This window comes from Notamacropus eugenii, chromosome 3 (assembly GCF_028372415.1).
Source record: "Notamacropus eugenii isolate mMacEug1 chromosome 3, mMacEug1.pri_v2, whole genome shotgun sequence".
Classification (NCBI taxonomy): domain Eukaryota; kingdom Metazoa; phylum Chordata; class Mammalia; order Diprotodontia; family Macropodidae; genus Notamacropus; species Notamacropus eugenii.
In genome coordinates this window covers 220,615,430-220,633,272 of record NC_092874.1, presented here as the reverse complement: position 1 = coordinate 220,633,272, position 17,843 = coordinate 220,615,430, and the positions used below count along the sequence as shown (strand labels likewise).

The following is a 17,843-nucleotide window of genomic DNA, read 5'->3' as shown; positions in this document are numbered from 1 at the left end:
ACATGCATACATAACACACATATATAGGTGTACACATGTGCACCCACATATATATACACATGCATACATAACATGCATACAGATGTACAAGTGTGCACACACATATACACATGCAAACACAACACACATACAGGTGTACACATGTGCACCCACATATATACACACGCAGCACACATAACATATACATATGTACACATGTGCACACACATACACAACACATACGTGTATATGTGTGCGTGCACATGTGTACACATGTATGTGTTGCATATGTATACATACACATGCATACATAACACATATATGTGTACAAATGTTCACACGCATGCATACATATGTAACACATATACAGGTGTACACTGTGCACACACATACATACAAATATACACACGCACACATAACACATACAGGTGTATTACACATGCATACACATATAACACATATACAGGCACGCACACACTTCTGGGGGGAGAACTATCCAAAGAGATGATGTGCCTGCGCATGCGCTCAGGCGCACGACACGAGGAAAGGTTCAGAGACAGCGCAGTACTCGGGCAGAACTGAAGGTACGGGGCGGGTTTCGCACAGCGCCCAGCGCTTAACGAATGCTGATTACCTCCACCACCTCCTCGCCAAAAAACAATGATTCTTCCACAAAAAATGTTTTGGGGCTTTGCTAACAGGTGGCATGGCAGCTTTGCCTGTCCAGACAAATAAAATGGCTTCATTTCCTTCATCTTTAAAAAGGAGTTGGGCATCACGCCGTCTAAGATCTCTTTTGGCTCTAAATTCTGCAATTGTAGAACCCCAGAGCAAGACCTGTGAACATTATCTTAGGGTATCCAAGACACCACAACACCCTCTAGGAGGCGCCCTGGGAGAACTACATTGCCCAGCGGCTCCTCCCCCTCAACCCAATCGCCAGCGCTGTGCACGTTGGGAACTGTAGTTTTCTGGTACGTGTGATTAGCCCAGGCCCAAGAGGCCGGGGACTCGCTTTCCCAGCTTGGCGCGCGGCCCCAGGTGCCGTCTGGGTGATTAGGAACCGGGAAAAATGGCGGTCTCTCTGCGACGTTGAGGCCGCGTTGAGCGGTTCAGCTCCGGTGTGGTGAGTCTCGGGTTCTCTGGGAACGAGGACCAGATGGGGGCTCCGAGGCCCCCAATCCCTGGGGAATCAGGAGTGGGAGCGGGGCTCGCGAAGGCACCCTGGGGATACAGGAAGCCCCGGAGGGCGGGGACGGGGTGCATCCCTGGGACCTTTCCGAGGTGATAATGTTAGTAGCTGCCTGCAGCCTCGGGGAGCTGCTTCCGACGGGCGGCAGACGCGGGGGGCCGCTTCAGTGCCTGACGCGTGCTGGGCTCCGCAGGACCGGGAACCGCTTGGAAGGGGCTCTTCCGGAGCCCCCCAGGCCAGCCGCTGGGACACTGATCTCGCACCCCAAGCCGGGCCGGGCCGGGCCCTGCGCCCAGCCCTAGAGCCGGCTGGCATTTACACCACCCCACCCCTGTGTGCTGAGCCCGGGCACTCTGCTCGGCACGGTAGACCGCCCTGCTCGTGGGGTCGTAGCCTAATGGGGACAGTAGCCCCTAGCGCCAGTGACCCATCCCGAGCCCAGGTGTGCAAAAGACATTTCCCTGTCACCTCTGGGAAGACTTAAGGAAGACACGTTTTACTTTTCCAACTTCAGGAAGTATGGCTAGATTGTTATAAGGGACGGCTCTCTGGGAAGGTGGAGGAGGTGGAAGGATGGAGGGGAAATTTAAAATAAAAGATATAAGGAAAATATCCACTTAATGCAAAAGCATTGACACTAGCCAAAAAAAAAGTCTTCATAAGGGCTCGTCCAGTTTGACAGAATCCTAGAAAGGCTGAAGACAGTGTTAAATACTGGATCACAGAGTCTGAACGTTATTGGGTAGGTTGCATAGAGAACCTGTGAAAGGTTTTGGCCAGAGGAATGACGTAAGGAGGAAAGTTAGTTTGGGAGCAACGTGAAGGATGAATGGTGGAGATAGAAGACTTGCTATGATCTCCAAATTTTTCTTCATTTCACACTCTCATCAGTAGATGACTCTGAAACATACCTCCAGTGTATGCATATTTATTGTAAAATGAAATCACAGGTCCAGTGCCTAGCCTATTCTGTATTTGTAATTTGTGAATTGTTAATGTATATTGTAAATAAATTATTGCTGTCATTATGTACATCTTGTGACATCAGTATTACATGTATCTTATGTGTATACATGTATACCTATGTATAAAAACAAGCACAGAAGTAGAAATTCTTAAAGGATGACATAAACTTTATTAATGATACAGAGAAGCCTTTTAAGTGACATTTTTAGTGACCAAATTGTGATGTTCCTCATTGTTTTTAAAAATCTTGGTTTCACACTGATTTTTGGTAGAGAATTTGGTTCTAAGTTTAGTGTATTTTGGTATTTGGTTTCAATGACTGTCACAGCTGGAAAAGAAGATGCATAAGATCCAGGGACCCACATGGAACGAGTGTGTCATTGCCATGCTTAGGCGGAGTCATGATGCACATTTTTCAGTCCCTTCCACCTCTCATGCAGTCATTTTTGTTGAAATTTGGTTAATAGGTTTTCACCTTCCTTTATAGTGTTCATTCTTGCAAACTAATCAGGAGTTATTATCAGCTCCTCATTTTCTCTTACTCCATGTTTGTATTTTTAACAAATGTAGTTAAAACCCACAACTCATTACTTGGAAGATTTTTAAATGGGTTGGAAAATTTTGTTTTGTGTTTTTAAGTATGCAAACAGAGATTTTTTTAGGTGGCAAACCTACCATTTATGGCAATAAAATTTAAGGGTTTTTAAAAAAATGTTTTGTTTATTGTGACAGTTTTGTACAATCGTTAGCTAATATCAGTCATTAAGTGTGTATCAAGCACCTATTATATACCAGGACCTGTTGTGGGCCTTAGAAATACAAATACAAAGAGTTAAACAATCTCCACTTGCAAGGAAGTTCTATCAGGAGAGACAGTAGGTACATATATTATAAGACTTTGCAAAAGAGAATAAATACAAAGTAGTTCAATACAAGATATTTTGGGAGGGAAGATACTAGCAGTTGGGATCAGGAAAGACTTCATGGAAAAGCTGTTTGAATTGTTCTTCATCCTTCATACTCAAAGGGGACCAATGACTTCATGATGTTGGGGTCAAGGTGCAGCGTGTTTGACTGACAGTCTTGGAAGGCTTTACCACAGGTCAGGCACAAATACTCCATTTGAACATCTGGGATGGAGAAACCTCTCAGCTTGTGCATCTTGTGTGTCCTTCGTGCTGCTGTGATTCTGCTTTGCTCCTAGAGCACGGTGTCTGATTCTGGTGAGATGCCACCATCTCCCATGTCCCACAGTTGACGCTAAAGTTTTTCAGAGAGACCCAGCGAGTGTCCTGGTACTGCTTCTTCTGACCTCTGTGTGAGTTCTTTTAGGTGAATGTATGTTTGGTATTCGGGTATACAGAGTTGGAGTGCTTGGCAGTTCAGCCTGAGAAAGAACCTTGTTGTCTAGCATCTTATCTTGCTAAATAATCTTCAGAATTTTCCCAAGGAAGAGGGATTCTCTTTACTCTCTTGAAGAAGCATAAAGTGAACATAAGGAGAAGGCATTCCAGGGACAACCAGCACAAAAACTTGGAGATAGAAGGCGGAATATCATATTTATAAAACGGAAAGCCAATTTGGCTGGCTGTCACAGTGCAAGAGTGGGGACATAATATATAGTGAGGCAGGAAACAGTTTGGGACAGTGTTGTGAAAGACTTTAAAAACTAAATAGAGAAATTTGTATTTAATTCTAGAGGTAGGGAAGCCTTTGGAGTTGATTGAGTAGGGGAGTAACATGATTAGATATGTGCTTAAGGACATCAATTTGGCAACAATGTTTAGGATGGACTGAAGTGGAGAGCAGGGAGACCAATCAGGAGGCCTTCTACGTGAGATATGAATAGGATCTGAACTAAGGTAGTAACTGTGAATACAGATAACAAAGTTGGGTGTGAGTTGTGGTGGAGGTTGAAAGGGTTAAGATTTGGTAACTAATTGGATATGTGGTGAGAAGAAGAGTTATCCAGGATAATTCAATCACTTTTTAATTTAATATTTTATTTCCCCCAATTCCATGCAAAAATAATTTTCAGTATTTATTTTTTAAATTGAGTTCTAAATTCTCTCCCTCCTTTCCCACCACCCTCATTGAGAAACAAGCAATTTGATGTACATTTACACATGTAATCATGCAAAACATTTTCACATTAGTCATGTTGTAAAAGAAAATACAGACCAGAATAAAAAAAACCAAGAAAAATAAAGTTTAAAAAGTGTGCTTCAGTCTGTAACCAGACTCCGTCAGTCTGGGGATGGAAGGCACTTTTTGTGATAAGTTCTTCAAAACTGTCTTGAATGATTGTATTGCCAAGTCATTCACAGTTGATCATCTTACAATATTGCCGTTACTGTGTACAGTGTTCTCCTGGTTCTCATTTTACTTTGCATCAGTCTCTCCATTTTTTTCTGAGAGCTTCTAGCTCTTCCTTTCATATAATAGTATTCCATCACAATCACATACCACAAATTGTTCAGCCATTCCTCTGTTGATGGGCATCCCTTCAATTTCCAATTCTTTGCCGGCAGGAAAAGAGCTGCTATAAATATTTGGGCATAGTTCCAAATTGCTCTACATAATGGTTGAATCGGTTCACAACTCCACCAACAGTGCCTTAGTGTCTCAATTTTCCCACATCTCCAATATTTATCATTCTCCTTTTCTGCCACAGTAGCCAATAGGTATGAGATAGTACCTCAGTATTGTTTTAATTTGCATTTCTCCAATCAATAGTGATTTATAGCATTTTTTTCTATACGGCAGTTACTTCATCTGAAAACTTTTTTTTATCGTTTGTCAATTGGGGAATGGCACTTATTTGTATACATTTGACTCATTTCTCTATGTATTTGAAAGATGAGACCTTTATTAAAGAAGCTTACTTCAGAAATTTTTTCACAATTATGATTGCTAACTGCATTTCCCTCCATCCTATTTCTCTCTTTTATTCTGTTCTCTCTTTCCTTTCCCCCTATCCCTCATTAAAAGTGTTTTGCTTCTGACTATTGCCTTCTACAATCCACCCTCCCTTTTATGAGCACCTCTTCCCCTCCTGTTCTCCTGTAGGGTTAGATAAATTTCTATACCCAATTGAGTATATATACTATTAATAAGTTACCCCAGTGGATCATTTTGTGTACTCCACTTTGGAAACTGCTAGTCTGGGCATCAGGTGACAATGAGTGCTAATATTTAACTAGGGTATTTGTAATAGAAATAGAGAAGAGAGGACAGATATGAGAGATACTAGAAAAGTAGAATCAATAACACTTGGTTATTATATGAAAAATGAAAGTGGGGAAAGAACCAAGGAATTAGTGTAACTCAGGAACGTTTGTTGAGTGTCCTTATGGCTCTGGAGAAAGCAATCTAAAAGCTCTGCTTGGTCAGGGACACAGTTGCCCCGATTTAGGCACAAGCACCACAGAGTCAGAGGCAGTTAACACCCTGAAGAGCTCAGATACCTTGAGTGTAGGGCTTTGTTGGGGAAGGGATTACCACAGCCCTGCTGCCTCTACCACTTGACCCTGTGGAGCAATGGCTACTTCAGACAGGGAGAAAAAAACCTATAGATCAGTAACTTCCACAAGTAAGAATTTTCCTTGGGGCTACATAGAGTTATGATATCATAGCTCTAGATTTGGGATGGACCTCAGAGGGACCTCTAATCCAACCCCCTCACTTTTGCAAATGTCAGTGTATAAAATGGGACAGTCACCAGCATACTTCCTTCCTTAATAGATCTAGTGACATAGATTATTAGAGAGTATTCATGATTTTTCTCTTCTTGCTTACATATGTTTATTGACGCAGCCCCCTCCTGCACTTTGAATGTATGGTATGAAGTGAGACTGAAAAGTTTTGTGGTCAGAAGTTAGAGAACCAGTAATCTGGACTGAAAGAGGATGAAATCCCAGGTTATGGGTGCTTGGAGTGGGTTTGGTGGACCAAGTGGCATTTGGAAACACTGAGCCACAGTGAATAAAAGTGGCAATGTTGTTCTCTTTAGGTTGGGACTTGAGGATACCCCAGGCAGAAGGGGAACAGAATCACTTTTGTTCAGCCCTTCGTTGAGACAAGGTAATGCAGACAGGGTGGCAGTTGAACCAGACTGTGAGACCAGTTTGGCCCTAATAGCTGTATTACTTTCCAAATCTCAGTTCCTTGGGAGAGTGAGATCTGTTTGAGTATTGGGAATGGGACCCTAGGACTCATTCCTTGTTCCTGCCTGGTACTGTTTTCTTAGTCTGATCTAAGGTGAGTTGTAGTATGCAAAACCAGGTTTCTTTTGAGATCAACAGTCTTATGGATTTCTAAGTCTTTTTTTAGATTTTGGTAGCTGGCTGTTAAGGTTAAGGGCCAGGCTTGGAGTTAGGAAGACTAAGAGTTCAAAGCCTGTCTTCGATATTCTAGCTATGCAACCCTGTGCAAGTAATTTAACCTCTCTCAGGCCTAATTTTTTCATCTCTAAAATGGAAATAAAATGTAACATCTGCTTCACAGGGTTGTCACAAGAATCACGTGAGATTTTGTGTGTGTAAACCATAAAACATTAAACATCTTTGTAAATCATAAAACATTAAATAGATGTTAACTATTATTATTTTTACTTTTTCCTCCCAAGCATTCTCTCTGGACCTCAGACGTTATTCAGGTCTAAGTAGGGCTAGGTGACATAGCATTGTACTTAGATGTCTGATTTGAGATGTTTTGGGGGTTCAATAGTACTCTGTTTCCTAACCACCACACCTTGTCCATCAACAGATGGCAGGAGAGCTAACTGACAAGAAGGACCGTGATACATCACCTTCTAAGGAAGAGAGGAAAAGGTCACGGTCCCCAGACAGAGAGAGAGAGAGGGACAGAGATCGAAAGTCTTCACCTTCCAAAGATCGGAAGCGTCACAGGTCAAGGGACAGACGACGAGGAGGCAGCCATTCTCGTTCACGTTCCAGGTCCAAGTCCACAGAAAGGTAAATGTGCCTGGTATGGGGGAAAGAACTGGAGATTTCAACTCATGCCCACCCTAGCCCTTGGGATGGCTCCCATGACTCCACATTGCATTTGTCGAAGAGTTAGCCCTGGGATAAACACAACAGGCAGCCAGCTAGGCTGTGGCAAAAAGAGGTGAGGGAGTGGGACTAGAGATAGAGGATCTTTTTTAACATTTTTTATAAGTGCAAATTTTAAGACTAGAAAGTGTGGTTGTTTCAGAGGCCCACAGGTAATGCAATTTTGTGTTAAGTTTAATTATACATGTTAAAAAGAAGATTCAGGACCTCTTGTGGAAAGTAACACCAGTGAGAATTTAATTCATTTGAATTCAGTAAACATTAAGTACCTGCTATGTACAAGGGCACTACACCAAGTGGTTGGAGTATAAAAATGATATACTCTCTGTCCTAAGGCAGTTTAGAATAGAGAATTCTCTGTTCGGGGCAGCCTTGTACAGATGAAGTGATAGAAATGTTTCTGTAAATCATATTTTGTTGCTATGTACTTTGTGTGTTGGAGGTCTGGGGTGGGGAAAGCTGAGAAAAAACTGCAGATTTCAATGGAATGTAAAGACTGTGGACCGAGTACGCATTGATACAGCACTGTAAAAAGCAACTCATCTCAATAAGGTGGCCAGTGATTTTACAGCCATCAAAAGCAAAGAAAGTATTGCAATTATTATTAAAGTATATAAGTAATTAATTTTTCTGTGCTGCTCTTGTTACAACTCTAAAATAGAAATAAACTGCTCTTTTAAGAGGCAGAATTGTGTTCATACTTGGATTAAGAGAGATGATGAAAAATTTCAAGCCTTGCCCAAACCGTATACATGCCTTGGCCCAGCTCTATTTCTACACATTCCCTGACCTTTATCCTAGGTCATTCGTAGTTATTACCACCACCAATCAGCCGTTGTTTGTCACTTGGCAACCTCCTTCTCTCTCAGTATAATAGAGCTACATGACTCCTTTAGATCTCATTCATGACCAGTTTAAGGAACATTTCTTTAGGATGATGATGAAGGAAAATATTGCTTGAGGTAAAGGAAAAGAGAAAAAAGAGAGGAAAAAAGGAGATTCTTATGGTTGAAGTGGAAATGACATAAATGATTCCTTAAATTTGTTGTTTTTCAGGGAAAGGCGACATAAAGATCGAGATCGTGACAAAGATAGAGATCGAAACAAGAAGGACCGGGACAAGGATGGACACAGGCGAGATAAGGACCGTAAACGATCCAGGTATCTGAGAAATAGGAAAGGGACTTCATATGAACTCACCTGGCCTTGTGCGTCTGCATGATGGATGGCCATGAGTTCATAGAAAAGTGGATTTAAATTATTATCACATAACCTCCCTTCTTTCTTTGCAGGGGTGGGGGACTATGAAAATGGAACGTTTCCTATACTGTTAGACTTGATTGACGTATTTTGTTGAACTGCTTTTTTTTCTTTCTCTTTTTGTAACAAGGGATGGCTTGTTGGGTAAGAGAGTGGGGAGGAATAGATTTAGAAATGAAGGTGATATAAAAATAAGAATTAGCAGTAAAGCTATATACAAATCAATGAGGCATTTAACCCCATGAAGTGACTTTGTTCGCACGTTACTTTTTATTAAAAAGGCATTTGAAATTTTGCAGTGGCTGCTATTATTAAGCTCCACTAATTTAATCCTTTGCTATATCTGGCAATGTTTCTACTTTTGGCCTTCTCTCTGGGTCAGAGGGAATGGACGACTTACTCACTTTCTTTGCATAATTCACAATTGCTTTCCAAAATGGTTGGACCAATCTGTAGTACCACCACTTATACATTTTCTTTCCATGGCATCTCTGACCTTCATTTTTTCCATCATTTATTATTATTGCTAATTTGTTGGATGTGAGATGAAACTTCAGTTTTTTTTTTTAATATTTCTATTACTATTAGCAACTTGGGGAAGTGTTTCATATGATTGTTAATAGTTTGAAATTCTCCTTTTGAGAATTGTTTGTATTTATATCCTTTCACCACTTATCTATTGGGAAATGATTCTTGGTCTTATGTATTTGTGTTAGTCTCCTAGAGATCTTGGATATCTGATGCTTCTCAGAGCAAACTTTTTGATGCAAACTTTTTATTTTCTCAATCCATGATTTCCCTTTTATTCTAGTTGCATTGATTGTGTTCATGCAAAAACTTTTCAAATTTATATAATCAAAATTACCTGTTTTACTTTAAAAGATCTATCCCCTGTTTAGTTAAGAATTCTCCTAGCCAGAGTCATTTTGAAAGTTACTTGATTTTATTTTCTTCTAATTATTTTTATAGTTTGACCTTTGATAGTCAGGTCTAGTGTCCATTTCAAACTTATTATGGTATATGTGCAAGATATTGGTCTAAATCTAATTTCTAGCAGATTGCTTTCTCTGAACAGTACTTGTCAAATAGAGTGTTCTTCCCCAAGTATTTGTATATTCCTTAGGGTTATCAAACACGCAGTTACTACATTTTTATTCTTTTAGATTCTTATATAGCCTTTGACTTTAGATATAATTTTAGAAAAAAAAATACAAGTCTATTAAGTATCTATCCAGTTCTGACCAGAGTTGTTAACATATTGCCCAGTTTTGTTATTGTATTGATTTTAGTGCCTCAATTTATTGACAAGTGAATAAGAAGTAAGACCGTTTCAGCTCCTTCTTCAAAGTTCTGACAAGCCCTAAGTGTGCAAGACAAATGAAGAATGTTATACTTTTAAAATGCTGATATTTTGGAGGTTATTTCAGATTCTTCATAGGTTAACGTCAAGTAAAAGATTTCAGGAGAAAAAAGATGGGTCTAGAGGAAGAGGGAATATTTGTTAATAAATGTGAAAAGAACTGTAAAGGCTATTATGTGAAATCTAAGAAGTCATTTATGTTAATTTTGGATCATTTACAGATAAGTAAGATTTTTTTTCATGCCTACAATCGATTTGCAGAAAATAGCTTTGAGGACTTATTTCCCCATATTGGTCTAGCGGAGGAAATTCAAGTAAAATAGAGAACAGAGAATCAGTCCATGTTCAGCTACAGACAAGGCACAGTTATCTTGCTTACCATGATTCCCTTAAGAAGTGGTTTATTGGCAGATCTTGTTGCATTCTGACTCTTCTTCAGCTTTTCTGTCATACTCTGTCTGTGGTTCAGTCTGCATAAATAAAGGGCCTGAGATAAGGCACTAACATGGGATTTTGCTCTTCCCTTCCCCTTGAAGCTTATCCCCTGGCCGAGGAAAAGACTCTAAATCCCGGAAGGATAGAGATTCCAAGAAGGATGAAGATGATGACCATGGGGAAAAGAAGCCAAAAGTAAGAGAATGGACAGACTCCTGTACTTCACTCACTGCCTACATCCCCTAGCCACTGAGAGTCTTCAGAGAAGGGAGAGTTTTATGTGCCAGTAATGGGTACCGTTTATGTCACAGGCCCAGCCCTTATCTCTGGAAGAACTTCTGGCCAAGAAGAAGGCAGAAGAGGAAGCTGAGGCCAAGGTAAGAATTTAAATATATGGATTGTTTCACCCTGGAGGTCCTGGTGCCTAGAACTCTTGTGTTTATCCCCTTCCTTTCTCTGCATTGATTAGATGGTTTTGTATCTTCATTGACTGCACTAATCATTTGTACAGCCCAAGTTCCTCTCTAAAGCAGAAAGAGAGGCTGAAGCCCTCAAACGGCGACAGCAGGAAGTGGAAGAGAGGCAAAAGCTGATTGAGGAGGAGAGAAAGAAAAGGAAACACTTCCAAGACCTGGGCAGGAAGATGCTGGGTGAGTATGCTTCTAGATGATACAATGTCATTTGGGTGACAGGGATGGAGACTTCTTGAGTCTTGCTTGACATTTGGGCAAGATGAAGTAATGGATTTGTCAAGAAGCACAATTCTCCTTATACAGGACTGTATTTTCCTTCTTTTTTTACTTTTTACTATGCTTATTTCCCCATTAATTTTCTTCTCTTCTGCTAACACTTCCTTTGTTTTCTTACGGTCCATAGAAGACCCTCAAGAGCGGGAACGCCGAGAACGAAGGGAGAGAATGGAGAGAGAGACAAATGGCAATGAGGATGAGGAGGGGAGGCAGAAGATCCGTGAGGAGAAGGACAAGAGCAAGGAGCTGCACGCCATTAAGGTACTGCTCAAACCTCACCAGCCTTGCCCTAAGAAGTGAAAAGACCTGTGGGGCCTAAGCCTCACGGGCATGGCTCTGTCTTCCTGGGCAGGAACGCTACCTGGGCGGGGTGAAGAAGCGGCGGCGTACAAGGCACCTGAATGACAGGAAGTTTGTCTTTGAGTGGGATGCCTCTGAGGACACATCCATAGACTACAACCCGCTGTGAGTGGCTTTGGACTCAAACTCTCGGTCCTTGTCCATGAAGGCACTCCTAGAAATGATGCAATGGAAACAATGAGAATAAATCAATGAGAGAACTGACCGAAGGGAGACAGTCCTCCTTACACTGTTCTCTGGAAAATAGAGCCCTGACTAGGAAGGAGGAGCCTCTGAGGCTTCTGACTTGCTATTTGAACCCCCCACTTTTCCTGTCCTTTTCCTTTCCAACTCCCAGGTACAAGGAAAGGCACCAGGTGCAGTTGTTAGGCCGAGGCTTTATTGCTGGCATTGACCTGAAACAGCAGAAACGGGAACAGTCACGTTTCTACGGAGACCTGATGGAGAAACGACGCACTCTGGAAGAGAAAGAGCAGGAAGAGTAAGTGACCAGCGCCGAGGGTGGCGGGGTGAAATGTAACGCCCCCACGGAATGAGTGTCAGGGTCCTGATTCTTCTCCCAGGGCAAGACTTCGAAAACTTCGGAAGAAAGAAGCTAAGCAGCGCTGGGATGACAGGCACTGGTCACAGAAAAAGCTGGATGAGATGACAGACAGAGACTGGCGCATCTTCCGGGAAGACTACAGCATTACCACCAAGGGTGGTAAGATCCCCAATCCCATCCGCTCCTGGAAAGACTCTTCACTACCCCCACACATTCTGGAGGTCATTGACAAGTGTGGCTATAAGGTGAGTGGAGCCAGGGAGATCCTGTGTGGCATACTTATAGGAACTTGGCCTCTTCCCCACATGCTGTCTCTTCTGGCTAACTGGGCATTCTCCTTCAAAAAACTTTGGCCTGTTGGTATTTCTCTTTATTTCCTGTGTCCTTTTACCTTAGAACATCACTCAGTGAGTGTATCCGCTACTTCAGCACCATCCCTGGCAAAATGATCCTGTGTGGACTTACTGATCCTTCCTTGCATCTCTGCAGGAACCAACACCCATCCAGCGCCAGGCAATTCCTATTGGACTACAGAATCGTGACATCATCGGTGTGGCTGAGACTGGCAGTGGCAAGACAGCAGCCTTCCTTATTCCCCTGCTGGTCTGGATCACTACCCTTCCCAAAATTGACAGGTAACACCTGGTGGAGTAGGTGAAGCTGGGTGGAAGAGGGCAGAGGCAACAAATGAACTCTCTGAATTCTTTTTTCTGCCTCTTCAGAGCCCTTCTCTAAACATGGGTCCATTTGGGAGCTCTTCACTGCAGAAAATCTTAGGACCATAGACAGGGTCACAGAATATAGGGTTTTATAGCTGGAAAGGGACTTTAAAGGTAATCTAGTTCAACCCCTTAATCTCCAGACAAGGAAACTGAGGCCCAAAGAGGTTAAGTAGATTATCCAGGGTCACATAACTACTGGGAAAAAGAACTGTCACTAGAATCTGGTTTTTCTAACTCCGAGTCCAGGACTCTTCACCACCACTCAGGCATGATGAAAGGAGCTGGGACTTTTCAGAATATAGAGGGAGAATTTAGTAATTGTTTTCTAGTTTGTGAAGGGGCATCACACAGAGGAAGGTGAATGGCTGATTTCTATTTCTCTTAATGTCTGAACAAGAAATAAAGGACTTAAAGTACTTACTTTAAACATTAGGAAGAATTTCTTGGCTGTGCATGGTGTGAAGCACTGGAGTAGTTGATGAGTAAAATTTTAGTATCTTCTGTTTCAGTGACCTCAAGAGTAGGAATGACTTTTTTCTTCCAAGGCTAGGGCTAGGCTTGTCTTACCCAGAGACAGATGAGAAATTAGGAGTTGGAGGACCTTGCTAGTCTACAATATGATCCATAATCCCCTTTTTCTCCAGCTTCCCTTAAGGATGTTGTATCTCCTTAAGGCCTGCCTGCTGTACAGGAAGAAGAAAGTAGTTTATTAGAGGAAGAACTGAGGTTGGTGACAATGGGGTGGCTTTATTTGTCACAGGATTGAAGAGTCAGACCAGGGCCCCTATGCAATTATCTTGGCTCCTACTCGTGAGTTGGCTCAGCAGATTGAAGAGGAGACTATCAAGTTTGGGAAACCCTTAGGGATCCGTACTGTGGCTGTCATTGGTGGCATCTCCCGAGAGGACCAGGGCTTCAGACTACGCATGGGCTGTGAGGTTTGTTTGTTTAGCCAGCAAGTCAGCCATGGGGTTCAGGGCACTCTCCATTGTATGGGACTTTGGTTTTTGTTCGAGAGCTCCTTGTATGAGTATTTAGTGGAATTAAGAGTAATATGTCTTATCTGGCTAATTGACACTGTATATACTTCTTAACTCATTTTGGGAATAAGTTTGCAAGTTCAAAATGTAGTTCTTCTCCCTGAGTTGAAGAGGGAAGCCCTTCTGCCTTTGGTTGCCTGCCTCTGTCACTCTCTTTATAGAATTCCACCTTCATATGTACTTTCCCCTTAGAAAGTTCTCTTGGATCTTAGATCTGCTGGCCCTTCATACTTATTTTAGCCCATTCTTTCTTGGAGGAATCCAAGATGAGGGGAGTGGGAGAATCATTTTTGGCCAGTTTGCCCTGCCAGACATAGTCAGAACTGAAATGCATCAGTGGGGGGGATGGGACAGTACAGATGCCCCAGGATTGATGTGCCATTCCTCAGGGGGAAACTACAAATGGGAAGGAGAAGAAAAGAATGTCTTCTTGCAGATTGTCATTGCCACCCCTGGAAGACTGATTGATGTGCTTGAGAACCGTTATCTGGTGCTGAGCCGCTGCACCTATGTGGTCCTGGATGAAGCCGACAGGATGATTGACATGGGCTTTGAGCCAGATGTGCAGAAGATCCTTGAGCACATGCCTGTCAGCAACCAGAAGCCAGATACAGATGAGGCTGAGGATCCGGAGAAGATGTTGGCCAACTTTGAGTCAGGCAAGCATAAGTACCGCCAGGTAAGGCTGGATCTCGGGACAGGACTCAGGGGGTTTGGGCATGCTCCAAGAACCTTCTCATCCTAAGGGTACTTTTTTTGCCCAAGTTGGTGGCAGAGAAAACTGTTAACCAGGCAGGATGCTGTGGTGGTGAGGACATGATTGGGAAGTGGCTTAGGGAGGCTGGGGCATTTAATTCAGACCTTACAAGAGTTTTTCACAGTGTCTAGCAAATAAGACTCCATTGTTACCATCACCCTGAAAGTCAGAGCCCTACCCTCTTTAGATGAGATCTTAAAAGAACTTTAAATGACATTATGGTTTTCCTTTTTGTTCCTCCCCAGCATTTTAAGGCATAAATTTCATTTTAAAGCTAATCTTCCTGCAGTCCTAGGTTAAACTGTCAGGTGACAGTGAAAGGATAAGGGATTGAGATGGCAGTCTTTTGTTCCTACAGACAGTCATGTTCACAGCTACCATGCCTCCAGCAGTGGAACGTTTGGCTCGTAGCTACCTACGGCGTCCGGCTGTGGTGTACATTGGCTCTGCGGGCAAGCCTCATGAACGTGTGGAGCAGAAGGTGTTCCTCATGTCAGAGTCAGAGAAAAGGTACAAAGGGCAGTCTGACTAGGGGTAAGATGGGGTGGGAAGGGACTCTGGGATACTTCTTATCTGCTAGTTTGGGGGTGGAGAACTGATGGGAGGCAGAATGAGGAGGGGACTAGGATGGTAAATTTTTAAGACTCTCCAAAGTGGTAAATTGGGGTTACTTATTCTGCTCTGCTGTTTTTCCTTCGGTGGCTATTAGTGCCAGGCAACCTTGGGGACCCTATTTTTGGCTAAAGTAGGTCGTTCCATTGCAGGCACCTTTCCTGTGATTCTGGGTGCCCAATTAGAGGGTTGGAGAATTCATTTGCCGGATCCTGCCTTTTACTAATCTTTCTCTTCCTATCCTAGGAAAAAACTCTTAGCAATATTGGAGCAAGGCTTCGACCCACCCATCATCATCTTTGTCAACCAAAAGAAGGGCTGCGATGTGCTGGCCAAATCCCTAGAAAAGATGGGGGTGAGTGTAGACTAGTGGGTACTGGTCACAAACTATGAGATTCTTTTCTAACCCTTTTCTGTCCCTTTTTCAGGCTCCTAGAAGCCAAGGACAGTATGATGGGAAAGATCTCAGGCTCAAGGGAGAGCCAGACCAATTTAGCATTGTCAACCATGGCAGTCTGTGGTTTAGTCCTACTCAGATTTAAAAGGGCTAGGAAAGGTTCTTCTGGCAGGGGTCTGGGGATGCTGAGTAGAGCAAGCCTCTAAAAAGCCCAGAGCTCCAGGCTCCTTCTCTCCAGTGGTGGTGATTGAGTGGGTTCCTTTCACTGAACTTGTAATCTTCCCTAACTCAGTCAGTCCTGTATACCCCCTTGCTCTTCACATCCCCTGTCCTGCCTGATCTCTTCATTCTCCCCTCTGCTTTTCTTCCTGTATTTATCCAATCCAACCCTACCACTCCTTATCCTCTCCTCTCCTCTCCCTATTCTGATTTTACCCCTGTCAGTCGTTCTTTATTTCAGCACACCCCCTAAGAATACTGAAGTATTCTGCTCAGTTCTGTTGCTGTCTCCTCCAAATCAGTGTCCCTTTCTTGGTCCCTTCAGCAATTCTTCTGTGCTTTTCTGAATGAAGTACTCTCTCCTGACCTCATTCCTCTCTCCACAGTACAATGCTTGCACACTGCATGGTGGGAAAGGGCAAGAGCAGCGTGAGTTTGCACTCTCCAATCTCAAAGCTGGTGCAAAGGACATACTGGTGGCCACAGATGTGGCTGGTCGTGGTATTGATATTCAGGATGTGTCTATGGTCGTCAACTATGACATGGCCAAAAATATTGAAGGTAAGAAGGAAATTCAGTTGCCTCAGTCCAGAGTGTACATGACAATCTCTCAAACGCATCATTCTCATTTGGCCACTACTTTCATGTGTAGCACTCGGTATCAAAAGTCACTGTCTCCAGGAGATCCTTATCTCCAGTTTTGCCTGCTGAGACCCGGGTTTGCCCCTCACTCTGGGAAGACCTTCAGCCTTTTCCCCTACCTTTTCTTGCTTTCACGTTCCAGTGTTCTGTGCTCCTGTCCATTGAAGAAAAAAAAAATGTCCCTAAGATGTTGGGGGAAAGATTGGGGCAAAGGTAATGGGATGTGGAAATAAAATCTTAAGTTCTAAATTGTGGCCCCTGGGGCCAGAGAGCCTCAGGAAAATGAGGTGCCCCAGAGGACAAGCAGTGGCAACTCCAGATGCAAAGAAGAACATGGAACTAGGAGGGTAGAGTCTTCAGATGCTATTTAGCCAAGAGATAAATATTAGTGAAATGGATTTGTACCTAATTATAAGCTTCTCTCCAACTCTCCAGATTACATCCACCGTATTGGACGTACAGGGAGAGCAGGCAAAAGTGGTGTTGCCATCACCTTTCTCACCAAGGAGGACTCTGCTGTTTTCTATGAGCTAAAGCAGGCCATACTAGAAAGTCCTGTGTCATCCTGTCCCCCAGAACTGGCCAACCACCCTGATGCTCAGCACAAGCCGGGCACCATCCTTACCAAGAAACGTCGGGAGGAGACTATCTTTGCCTAACCCCACAAACCTTTCCCTGGGTGTCAGAGATGCTCTGTGGCTTCCTGCTGCTTCTTCTTTGGGCCTTTACATCTCTTTTTTCAGCTTCCTACTGGGTGGCGGAGGCTGATGGAAGCGTTTAAGATCATCCTGCCTAATCCCTTGGACAGGTCCCAAGGCCCATGATCAGGGCTGTAAGGGGAGATAAGAGGTGGGGGTTAAAATAGGAGTGAAGTAAACAATTGCAAACTCTGGCCTCACCATACCCATCTGTGGGCTCTCCTAGGATAGCAGAGACTTCCCTCTGGCTCTCGGTTGGGCATTGGGTTGTCGTTTTCCCCTAGACTGAACAGGCCTCTGGGTGCCTAGATGGAACCTTCTTTGGCACAGTCTTCTGATTGCACTAGCCACAGCAGCATTGCCTGGAGTGATCTGGGGGTGCTGATACCATGAAGGCTCTTTGACATTGGCAGCTTTCCTCCATGGTCACTTTGATCACCTTTTCCCATTTGGCTTATAAAGCAAGTCAAGAGCATTTGACCTGTGTGTAGCTGCTGTGCCAGGGAGAAAATGTTCTGCATACTCAGGCCACTCCTGGCCCAAGGGGACTATTTTTTTTTTAAACAAATATTGTGGGGTCAGAGTAGGAATGGCTGTCTGAATCTCAATTACTAGCTGTGAACAGTTCTGTTTTCTATTCTCTGAGATGAAAATTTGTATGTTCTGAGAATAAATATATAAACATGATGTATGCGTTTAGTCAGTCTCCTAGCTCACCTCTTTGACATTGCCTGACATTTTGAAGACAGAAAAAACAAGAACCTAGTTTCTAGATATATGTGGGAATAATGTGGCTCATATCAGAATGTGGCGGGGCTGATTTTTACTGAATTCAT

The 17,843-nt window shown here is 43.1% G+C and overlaps 1 protein-coding gene across 3 annotated transcripts; it reads left to right on the top strand.

The window, feature by feature from the left end:
• The first annotated feature begins 517 nt into the window (after window positions 1-517).
• DDX23 (DEAD-box helicase 23) lies at window positions 518-17,694 on the top strand. Of its 3 annotated transcripts, none has more exons than XM_072654544.1 (18): window positions 924-1,105; window positions 6,150-6,220; window positions 6,905-7,113; window positions 8,269-8,373; window positions 10,369-10,462; window positions 10,579-10,644; window positions 10,779-10,917; window positions 11,144-11,277; window positions 11,369-11,481; window positions 11,714-11,857; window positions 11,940-12,165; window positions 12,410-12,555; window positions 13,403-13,580; window positions 14,119-14,361; window positions 14,798-14,949; window positions 15,298-15,406; window positions 16,054-16,228; window positions 16,745-17,694. In XM_072654544.1, exons 3-18 carry the CDS (start codon window positions 6,905-6,907, stop codon window positions 16,966-16,968), a joined length of 2,457 nt encoding a protein of 818 aa, XP_072510645.1. In that variant the 5' UTR covers window positions 924-1,105; window positions 6,150-6,220; the 3' UTR covers window positions 16,969-17,694. The 3 variants fall into 3 exon arrangements, with proteins under 3 accessions (XP_072510647.1, XP_072510645.1, XP_072510646.1); XM_072654545.1 differs by lacking the exon at window positions 924-1,105 and adding an exon at window positions 3,342-3,455; XM_072654546.1 differs by lacking the exon at window positions 6,150-6,220 and having other exon boundaries at window positions 518-1,105.
• The last annotated feature ends 149 nt before the right edge of the window (window positions 17,695-17,843 follow it).

Coding starts and splice junctions, on each gene's coding strand:
- DDX23 (XM_072654546.1), top strand. CDS start 6,905: ATGGCAGGAGAGCTAACTGACAAGAAGGACCGTGATACATCACCTTCT. Junction 14,362..14,797: donor GCAAGCATAAGTACCGCCAG/GTAAGGCTGGAT, acceptor TTGTTCCTACAG/ACAGTCATGTTCACAGCTAC. Junction 15,407..16,053: donor AATCCCTAGAAAAGATGGGG/GTGAGTGTAGAC, acceptor CTCTCTCCACAG/TACAATGCTTGCACACTGCA.